Source organism: Onychostoma macrolepis, chromosome 07, assembly GCF_012432095.1.
Source record: "Onychostoma macrolepis isolate SWU-2019 chromosome 07, ASM1243209v1, whole genome shotgun sequence".
NCBI classification, from domain to species: Eukaryota; Metazoa; Chordata; class Actinopteri; order Cypriniformes; family Cyprinidae; genus Onychostoma; species Onychostoma macrolepis.
The window spans coordinates 18,077,915-18,089,047 of record NC_081161.1 but is presented as its reverse complement, the minus strand read 5'-3'; the positions used below and the strand labels follow the sequence as shown (position 1 = coordinate 18,089,047).

The 11,133-nt window shown below is 36.2% G+C and overlaps 2 protein-coding genes across 2 annotated transcripts; one reads left to right on the top strand and one right to left on the bottom strand.

The window, feature by feature from the left end:
- Positions 1 to 1,113: 1,113 nt before the first annotated feature.
- Positions 1,114 to 11,030, top strand: wdr93 (WD repeat domain 93). Its single transcript, XM_058782925.1, is given in 16 exon segments — positions 1,114 to 1,402; positions 1,598 to 1,867; positions 1,998 to 2,199; positions 2,303 to 2,367; positions 2,473 to 2,598; positions 2,601 to 2,714; positions 2,997 to 3,081; positions 3,151 to 3,340; positions 4,064 to 4,134; positions 4,277 to 4,360; positions 4,488 to 4,619; positions 4,774 to 4,981; positions 5,265 to 5,325; positions 5,570 to 5,726; positions 6,212 to 6,401; positions 10,035 to 11,030. Coding segments are annotated over 15 exon segments (2,019 nt in total). The 5' UTR covers positions 1,114 to 1,402; positions 1,598 to 1,609; the 3' UTR covers positions 10,111 to 11,030.
- Positions 6,412 to 9,912, bottom strand: LOC131544593 (uncharacterized). The gene is made up of 2 exons (XM_058782927.1): positions 9,319 to 9,912; positions 6,412 to 8,703 (listed from the first exon to the last, which is right to left on the bottom strand). Exon 2 carries the CDS (start codon positions 8,624 to 8,626, stop codon positions 7,778 to 7,780), a length of 849 nt encoding a protein of 282 aa, XP_058638910.1. The 5' UTR covers positions 8,627 to 8,703; positions 9,319 to 9,912; the 3' UTR covers positions 6,412 to 7,777.
- Positions 11,031 to 11,133: the final 103 nt, after the last annotated feature.

Sequence of the window (11,133 nt, the reverse complement as noted above, 5' to 3'; positions counted from 1 at the left end):
TGGTTTCATGATGTTGTGATTCTGTCCAGTGTCAAGAAACCAAACTTAATATTGGAGCTCTCTCTGTGGTAATATGCTTCATTCCATCAGCAGCAGGTGGAGTGAGTGCTGCTGATTGTGCATGAAACTTCTAAAATATCACTGCTAAGAGCTAAGAAAAGGCCCATTACAAGTACGAATGCTATTTTTATAGTGTTAAATGATTGACATGAAAAAAATCTCATTATTTTAATTTAAAATTTATTTTGTAAGATACTGGGACATAAGCTTATTATTTATTATTCTTATATCTGAATCAGTCAATATTATTTAAAAAATAGGTGGTTTCCCTACACTCTCAGAAATAAAGGTACAAAAGCTGTCACTGGGGCGGTACCTTTTCAAAAGGTGCATGTTTGTACCTAAAGGGTCCATTTTGGTACCTTAAAGGCACATATTAGTACTTAAAGTGTACATATTTGGACCTAATAGGTACAAAAGTGTACCTTTTGAAAAGGTACTGCCCCAGTGACAGCTTTTGTACCTTTATTTCTGAGAGTGTAGTGAAAATAAATATACTATACTATATAATGTATTTAAAATTCATTTATTTCTTGCTAAGTATACTACAAATGTATTTACAATTTGCAGTTGTACTTTTAGTATACTGAACTGGTGTATTTAAAGTCTGCTAAATTGGAATAACTAATTGTGTGGAAGTAGTGCTGAAGTCCAACTAAAGATATACTCTTAATAGGCCTATATTTGATAGTGCTAAAGTGAAACTATTGCAAGTATACTTCGGGTACACTTTAAATATCTTGCATATATTATTCAAAGATCGTACAATCCTCATCAATAGTGACATTAAAACACGTTTTAGGCTTAATATTAAGAAATGTGCATTGTGCACAAGTAATACTCCAAGTCTCGAGCAATATGTCGGTAAATATTTTAATAGATTTGAACTATACTTAGTATGAAATAAATATATTTTAAATATATTACTTTTTACTTTTTCACTGGAAGAGTCCGCACGCGCCGCCCAGCTCATCACAACAGTGGAGGGCTGTCGTCATGACAACCTAACATACCGGAAGAAAAGCACTAGCGCGTAATAGGTGAGTGGTTTTGTTACTGTCGCGTTACAGTAGGATTATATATTAAGTATTCATAAATATCTCTTTAACCACTTAAATCATCAGATTTCAACTTTTTTATTAGCACTTTCTAGGGAGGTCAAGAGGTTGAGAATTCGCATGTAATGTACCGTACTTGCTGCTAGAACGAATTAACGTTACTATTTTTATTTATTTATTCATTGGTATTGTGAATTTCCTCTTGCAATAGAAATGTGGATGGTGCATCACCTTTTTATATACCTTGGTGCTGTTTGATTACCGTATACACCGTTTGTATTGAGGTAATTCCAATAATATCATGGTATTATGGTGGTACATAATATTACTTTAGTACCATATAAAAAACACCATGTTTTTCTCAGGTCCGTTTTATATATGCTGACATATTTATATTTAGGTATATGATGTGTGTGTATAAATATGGTCTGCCAAAAATTCATTCTACAATTCAGTTTTATATTCTTCTTCCCCTCCAGAAATAACACAATATGGCTGTGAATGTCAGAAGAGGTTTGGAGATCCCAGAGCCATCAGATTACAGCAGCTGTGAAGATGATGATATGACTTATTTCACAGATCTGAAGCAGCCTGATAATAATCTACCTGAGTCTGCGAGAGTGATCAATAAGCTGTTAAATAACCTTGTTGACAATGCATGGGACGTTATATCACAGCAGGAGAACATCAAGAGGGATGAACAAGCAGCAAGACAAATCCCTGTGCTGAGTGCTACTAAAGAAATGAAGGTGTGTTTAACATGTACAATCATATGGCCTCATCATATTCCTTTGCACATGTGCTTTGTATGCATTTGTTCCAAAATGTTCAATTTACATATTAATTATTATTTTTTCTTTTTCATTTGTTGGTTCTTAGCTTCCAGGCAGAACTAATAGCATTGTGTGCTCTGAGGATGGACTTTACCTGTTTCTGGGTCACATTAATGGTCTGTCAGTCATCAGTACATTCACTCTCACCTGTGTAAGAACGTGGCAAGATGAAAGAGTGGAGCTTACCAGCATCTCTTGTGCCTCGCTGGGAAATGCCACACACCTCTTATGCACAGTGGATGACATGGGTAATTCCTGAGAGTTATTTTTAGACAATTTACATTAAAAACTCCCCATTTAATATTTTCTGTATTTAATTATACATATTAATTTTATCCTCTGTCACATAAGGTATTGCGCGGCTTTTTGTGCATCACATGGAGAATATTTATTTAATTAAAGTCATCAACGAAACTGTGAGTTCATAATACCGTTTTAAGAGCTTATTTTTATGTATGCTGTTGATTTTCTATTAAAAATGGACTTACATTTAGAATTACATTGTGTTACTTTTCTCACAGGAAGATATAAACCAAAGAAACATCTGTGCAAAATTTGAAGTGTCTAGAAGTGGGGACTTTGGAGCTGCAGTCATGACATGTAAATTTCCTATTAAAATATGGAAATGTAATATAAAACTAAAAATACTACTGATTCATTAATGCTGTTATGGTGTATTTTCAATGAAGTCAGTGGATCTGTTTGGCTGGATGTCTATCGCTTCCCACAAGATGTGTGGATCAAAGAGCTGGAAACCAAACAGGTAATTGCTATAGTTGCATTGGAAAGTTATCTGGTAAACCTTCTATTCTTGTTTACTGTATTTTTTGTTTTAAACAATTCTTTATATGGTGCATTTGTTGATGTCAGTTCAAAATTAACAATTTCTTTGGAGGCACATTTTTATGTTATTTTTATGTTATGTGTTTTTTCTGAATAAAAATTACTGTATGTTTGTTCATATATGTATGTTTGATTTGTTTTTCTGGCATTGTTTGCTAAATTACTGTAATGAGATGATCATATTTTTCTGTCTCTTCTGTAGGCTACACAAACCTCACAGACCACAGAAGCCAAATTGTCACCAATAGTCTTACTCATGAAGATCAAACCTCCAGAAATCCCTGCAGGTATTTAGTTTAAAGCACTGCTGCAAAATAAGTTTGTTATGTCTTTCTTTTACTGTTCATGTCTTCAAGGAACCTCTCTGAAAAGTCCATCTGAGGTCCTGCAGAAGACAGAGGAAGGCACTATAATAGGCTCAGGCCAAAATCACCTCATTAGTAGTCGTCAATGGGAAAACCAGGATGCGGCATTCAGGAAAGTTTTCATGAAGTACCTCAGCTCCAGCTCTGTGAGACCACCACAGCAAAAATCAGAAGGTCCAAGGTAGGCTTGATTAATACTGTAATATAGTATACTGTACAGTCATTGCAAAATGTATTTTGACACTTTAATTCTATGAATATCTTTGCATTATATAGACATAACAATCAATCCGTCATTACAACCAACAGAAAGTGTCAACAATACCGCTAGGAATATATCTAATATAAGTGGTATTTCACCCCAAAGTAAAAAGTTTAATAAAATAAAAATTGTTTTAAATTTTAATAAAAATTGTTAATATAAAAAATTGTGTTCCAAATCAGTGATGTCCAGAATGTAACAAGCTGTTACAGTAAGAATTATATGTACAACTTGCAATGCAGCAGAATGTTTGCCAGAAAGACTAACAAACCCATGATAAATTACTAATTGTTGAGATTATATGTAAACAATAAATCAGTAGGGAGTCCCATGACATGCAGAACAAAAATAGATATCATGACCACAAATTATGAAATTGCTCTCATAACGTTTTTGGCCATGTTTTATTAATTCATGGTAATGTTTGATTCATTTGTTCTCGTTTTAGTTAAATTGTGGCTATGTTGTTCTAATTCATTGCCTTCTTGTAATTTAGTTAAGTTGCAGCCACGACTAAACTAAAACGATGGAATGAACTGTACTGATCATATGTGAAATATTTGGCAAAGTGTGCATTGAAACACTAGGACCACACCACTAAAAGCTTATTTTTTCACACGACAATTTTTTTTTTCCTTACAGCAACTGTACTTGTCACTTCTTACTGCGTGAGGGGTTTCATTCAATGCCTGGGGAAGCGAAGGCAGCTAGAGGTGAGTCATGAACTCAAGAGATGATTTCACATGTATGTTTTCAGTGATTAATATAGCCTGTAACGGTGTGTGATCAAAATTTAACAGTACAGTCAGTTCTCTGAATATGCATTTATAATATTTCTTCAAATTGTCTTTGAAGATATTCCCATTGCTGTGTGCCTGTGGTGGAATGGCAGTCACAATCTCTTACATTATCTTCTGTTGAAGACCCCTAAAGAGAAGGGTACTCCAGCCATTAACTCATACATTTATACTGCATAGATAAGAAAGAAAGTACAGTATATTAACATTACAAGGACACATTTGTTAGTCATGTTTATTAATTATATTTTAATTTGTTCCTGGATCAGACAGTGAACCCAGACCAGATGTTTTGTGGCCCAATTCTCAAGAAATCCTCTGCTCTGCCGTCAGTGCCTGCACACGGTTCATTGTTCTTGGGCTTGACAGTCAACTAGTTACTATATGGGACCGACGGTTTGGTAAGTCTGTTTCAGTATTTAGTTATTTAAGATATTATTTATAATATATTGTATGTTTCTCAATGATAAGAATAAACCATGATATAATTGTCCAATACAATGTCTCACTGATCATACTGAGAGAAGGAAACTTACCCTTGAATGTCTTCTGCAGGGTATCCATATGCCAATATTGTGATCCCAGGAGACAGCGCCATTTGCAGGATGAAACTCCTTTTGCAGAGTCAATTGCCAGTCACTCAACTCTTTCAGGGTCCTTTTTTACCCACACTACAGTTAGTGCTCACTTGCAGAAATGGGGCATGCTACAGTGTGACAGCGGGCAGAGGAGGAGACACATGCACTGTTGCACTTATTGAAAGGTACAAAATAAACAGTTATTAAAATGGGTTTTAAAATACTGAATTTGGTGTATAAATAGCTAATAGTCTGGTTCAGAGTTCCTCTGCCTCCCCCAGTTCCACATGTCTAAATCTGCTACGTGATTTATGTATGCCTATGAATGTAGCAGCAGCATATCTTACAGCAGCATTTATTGATGTGCATAGCAGATCTTGCCCACCAAGACCAAATACGTTAATATCATATCCATTAACATGCTAAAACTTGACATGATTGAAATAAATATAATGACTGTCTAATCAGACCTGCAGGCCAAGGCAGTTCTGTCACTGTTGCTGAAGCTGTGCCCTTCCTGAAGCGTCTGGTATAGTAATATTTTGCAGCATAATATTGAATTTGGCAGATGTTAGCTTCTGGATTTAATTCTTTCAGATTGCTTGTTTTTTTATATCTATATATACTGTATATGGTTGTGACAGGTACGTTAATAGCTTTGTTTGCCGTTGTAGTTAGCTTTAGTTCAAGATCTTAAGTCACTTTATTAAGAAAGCATCTGTCAAGAACTTACATGTAAATGTATCAGTACTAATTCCTGAAATTGTTTATAGATTTTGTTGATGCAGAGAAATGGGCAAGTATCCATATGGGAAACGGAGGATGAGGCACCAGTATCTATCTTAAACCTGCCTACAACTCATGTGCTGGGATCACTCAGGGAACCTGTGTATCTGCTTGAGCCCGTCCAACAAAAACTGTATATTACAGGTAAACTTCAGACAAATTAATAATTTAGCTGAAAAACAACAAATGAGGTTCTGTCATGTTAGTTATTAGATGGTTGACACCTTTTCCTGTTGTAGGGGACGTTCAGACAGAACACTTTTTACATTCCACTGTGCTGCTTTTCCATTGTTTTTGATGTAAACATGCAGATGGACATGTTTGACTGTTGCATTTGCGTCTCACATCTTTTGCAATGTCTCATGCTTTACACAGCTTTTTCTAAAAACCCCAGAGGTCAAGTTAACATAAAAAACATTTAATATTTAAACACATTTTTAGACCTTTTTTAAATTATTTTTTTTTCATTCCATTTTTTCATTGTTCTGTGTGAATGACGTCTTATGCAAGTATTAATACAAGTTATGATGCATTGCATCAAAGGTGACACATTTTTATTATTATTCGTTATTTATTGAGTGACAGTTACAGAAGGATTGTGTTCATGGTGATACACTTGATTTTTTTAGGTGACAGAAAAACACCTTTGGTGAAGATGACTGATAGGAAAGAGGATGAGAGCTCTCTCTTCATCTTCAGCTTTTCAGAATGCTTATTGGTGGATCTATATCGTGTCACAAGTCCAGCTGTAAGTGAAAAAGAGCCCAGAGCCACTCTCTCAGATTTGGAGGAGGCCTGCAACCTTTACCTTCAGGAAAGGTTGGTGAAATGTAGTTCAGTATTGAACAGTAGAAGTAATAACAAATTTTGAGAATCCTTTTGTATGAAGTTTTTAGTAAATGAGACAAAATGTGACGTGTATAAAATGTGTATGGTAAGAGATTACAAAAAAGATACATGATGAATTGTATAAAGGCACGTTCACACCAAGAATGATAATGCTAATTATATCTATATACAACGATATACTCTATGATAATTATATTAGTGTCCACACCAATGAACTATAACGTTTTTAAATGTTTTTTCTAAGAGTGATTGTGTGAGCGTATTTGCAGCATATGTTTTAAAATAGGAAGCCACTTTGAATGGCTTTTATCGTTCATTAGCTGGAAAAAGTTATTTGAAAGTGATTCCAATGATACTGTTCCTCAGTGTCGTTGTTGTTACTTCAGCTGTGGAAAAATTCTAAATCTTATTAAATGTCAGAACGAGAGTGAAAAACCAGTCATAGGATTTCTCTTTGGCCCTTTAATTTTTGCAAGAATGCTGTCCAAGCATCGACTTTGACCTTCAACAGTATCTTCTCAGATTATTTCTAACTGGTCATAGCCATTCCCCTATTAGAGAAATGCTGACAGAAGTTTTAGTCACATACACAGAGAAAATACTAAAGGCCAACACCTGTGCAAACAGAACATATGGAAAATAGAAAATTTAAAATATAGAAAAAAGAAAATAAAGAAAAATATAGAAATTTCCATTACATTCTTTCCCCTTTCGATAATTTTTTGATCACATCAGTATGTACATTCCCTATATTTGACTTCAAGTATGTTCATTCGCTAGGATTCAAAACATACCATCATTCTCGTAGGGCAAGAAAGCATTCAGCTGTTTTTGTGAGGCATAGACATCTCTAATACATGTAGCAAGCTTGGGGGAAGTTGCAGCTTCACTGTCTATAAGGAAAGTCACCACAGTCTTACTTGTGGCAGTTGTCTTTATGCTATACTAAATGAACATAAGTGCCTACCTTTTTGTTGGCTTCTTCTAATTTGGAAATACAATGATTCAAGCAAGCGAGCAGGTCTTCATTGCTGTTGTTAGCAGATGGGTTAGTAAGCGAACTTGCATTTGCATGTCTCTCATTCCTCACTCCTGCAGGGCTGCTGGTGGTCACCCCCTCTCCTCCAGCCCCTCCAGTCTGTCTTGGTTTTAGTCACCTCAGTCACCATTCAGTTGTTAAGGCATTCATTCTTCCAGTGTCCTTTTTCTCCACAGCGGAAACAGATATCCGGATCAGTTTTCCACATTCCACGTCCTCTGCCGGCACTCATGTGCACAGCTTCATACATGGCCGCGTGCAGTTCTTTGTCAGCCTTTTCCTTTTTCTTCTTCTGTTTCTCCTTGTGTTATTCCTCTGCATGTACTGCATGCTTTCTGATGATTTCCACCCTGGCCTCGTTCCATCCAATGCAGCTCTGTTTTACTGCAGCACTCAGTTCAGGTCTTAGTCCATTCAGAAAACTGCTGTTCAAGTATGATTCCCAAATGTTAGGTGGGTCTCCTCTGTTCGCTGGTTCTGCTATTCCGCTGTACTTCTTGAAAGTCTCATACAGTATTTCATAATAGTCCATTACAAGCTCATCCTTACCCTGTATGCAAGAGTTAATCTTTGCGATGTCCACTCTCACTGGAAATGCAGTTTTAACACGTTGACACAAAAGTTCCACTGCATTTCGATATGGTCTGTTGTAATCGTGAGCCCATTCCACATGTATTCTGGCGGCATTGTTTACTGGAAAGTGTGGTCTAACTTTTTGCCAGTCCTTTGTGCCCAATTTGAGCATGAGAAGACATTTGAGGTCCTGACAGAAGACCAGTAGTTCGGCAGCGAATTTGCCTCCAGAGTCTTTGGGTTGGGGCAGACGAGTCATGGCTTCTTTTAAGTCTTTTACTGACCATGGACAGAACACCATGATTGGTCCTTTGGGTCCTGTAATTTGGACCTCCCCGTCCCTTGGGCCTTCTTCATCCAAATTGTCCGGTTCAATCTTTTGTTCTTCCTTGGTCATGAACCCGGTTGTCATGTCTTGTCTCTTATTAGTTGTTTCAGTTCCTCTTTCCACTGTTGTGACCTTCTGAGAGTGCATGATGATTTTGAGTGGAGTGGACAATGATGCGGACGCTGCAGAGGGGGTTGCTGTTTCTGGACTTGGATGTCCGAGTTCTTGGGTTTGATCTTGGTCTAGCGGCGGCATTGCTGATGGACATTATACGATGGAGGTGGTTGGTGGGGCCAGGAGTCAAAGTTGTCACTTTAGCACACTGCGGTTTTCTAAAAGGATACAAAGAAGAATTCTGAGAAGTATCATCTGTTCCTTTCTCTTCCTTAAATGGCATTTCCTTGAACACTCGTTTTCTTTCCCTTCGTTCTGCTTCTTCCAGCCACAGACTCAAAACTGTCTTATGCATTTGAAACTTATCTTTGTGTTTATTCTTCAGCTTTCCTTTACTTCTCACCCTATGTTCATGTTTCTCCAAACTGTCTTTCACTCTATTTAAGGTTGATACACTGAATGTGCCTCTTTTAGGGAACCCACGATTCTCTATCCATTCTGGTACCACATCTACAATTGTTTCTCCATATTTCTTTTTCATTTCTTCATAAATTGGAATGTCCAGATCCTCTAAGTTAACCCTAGATTTGCTATTTCCAGATCCCATACTTTTAATCCAAGACTTTACCCCAGATGTGCCCTTCACACTGTGGTTGTCACCACCATGTGGCTTCAATACCTTGTCCCACTGACTTACAAGACTGTCTCACTAACTTTTGGAATCAGTGGGAGGATTAGATCTACTTTCTGAATTCTGGAAATATCAAACTCTTTTCACTCAATCCTTTAAAAAAATTTGAAAATATGAATTGGAACTTCAAAATCAGTCTCACCGCTTTGCACGCTTCTTTAATCCATTGAGACCCCGGTGGTGCAGGTCCGGGCCCTCTGACGTTGGTCCCCTTGTCCCTGAAGGCTTTGTGGGGTAGGGTCTATAATCCTCTTTTTTATATTAGGATGATCAGTCACCAACGTTTCAGGTCCAGACGAATCACACACGGGATCCCATCCTCTTCGGCAGTTTGTCATGGAACAATTCAAAATCTTTTATTAAATGTGAGACTGAGAATAAAAAAAACAGTCAAAGGATTTGTCTTTGGCTGTTTAATTCTTGCAAGAATGATCAATCCAACACACAGAAGCTCTGTAGTTAGAAAGACAGAATACAATTCTGTACAGTCTCTTTTATACTGATAAAGGCTGTCCAAGGATCGACTGTGACCTTGAACAGTAACTTCTCAGAACAGTTCTAACAGGTCATAGCCAGTCCCTTTTTAGAGGAATGCTGACAGATGTTTTAGTCATGTACACATAGAAAATACTGAAGGTCAACACCTCTGCAATTAGAATATATGGAAAATAGAGAATATACAATATGGAAAATAGAAAATAAAGAAAAATATATACATTTCCATCACATTCCTATTCTAATTGTTTTTTTTAACTTGATGTTCATAGTTACCTTTCTTGGTGTTAATAGGCCTTGACAATGATTTGGCCTGTCACTTAAAACACTGAGTATACTTGTGTAATGTCTTTGTGTGTGCAGAGCTGATTCTTGGAAAGAGAGGAACAGAAATTTGCCTTTCCAATGGGAGCAGCTTTCGAAGCGTGGTATTAAATGAAGCTTCACATACTACAAAGAGATCCAGACATGCCATGCTGACAGACTTTTTTTTAATATATATATATATATTAATGTGGATCAAATGCATGCATTCATTCATCAATCAGCCAGAGAAAATTGTACGATTTAACTTTTAATGTCATATTTTTAAAAATACCATTGAATACTGTACATTTAAAATTCAAATGAAAGTTCATTTCAGTTTGGGTTTATGAGGAGGTTACATGTCATTTTTCACAAGAAGCTATTCTTCATGAAACCAGGCCAATGCAAATGTGTTTGTATATGCACATATCCTAATATATGTTTATATATACGTGCACTTGATTAAGCTTATTGTGACTTGATTCTAGCGTTTTTCCAAAATGTACAGCTCAGTTGCAGTAAGTAGTTGTTATCTTCTTAACAAAGGTCAAGTAAACAAAATTCAGTATATTTGTTAGTATATCTGTTATGCAGTCTCATAGTCTGTTCTGAAGTCAGAAAATGTTCATATAATATCACAGCTAATCATGTCTCCCACACATTATACTGAATGTCAACACAATTTATCTGGTTTTATTGTTCTTATGTATTTCATAAGACAGGCCATAGGCACTGGTTTTCAGATTTGCTCTACTTAAGTCTTTTCCAGTAAGCGGATCTTTTCACGATTTGTACATTAGTACCGTTTGTGCTGCACATCAATTTAATTGAATTTGAGCTGCAATATTAATCAATGTAACTAGATTTTCCTTCCTCAGGGTTCCATTCCAAGTTATTCATTATTCATTTCATTTATACAGTTTTTATTTAATTTTTTATTTGTTCTTCTTTAATTGGACTGCCGATGGTTAGTTGAGAGGCTGTATCATGATTTTTGTGAGGTTATGGAACATTGAATGAGTCACAGCCTGTATATTCATGAGCTGTATAAATTTAATGATCTGTGCCAAAGCCTTCAAGCCTTCAGTTTCCAATTATTTTTTATTGTAATTTCAACTTTTAAACTACAAGACAAAACAGGGTTACCATAAGCATA

What these genes read in the sequence shown, in the direction of transcription:
- LOC131544593 (XM_058782927.1), bottom strand. Translation starts at nt 8,626, where the DNA reads ATGCCGCCGCTAGACCAAGATCAAACCCAAGAACTCGGACATCCAAGT.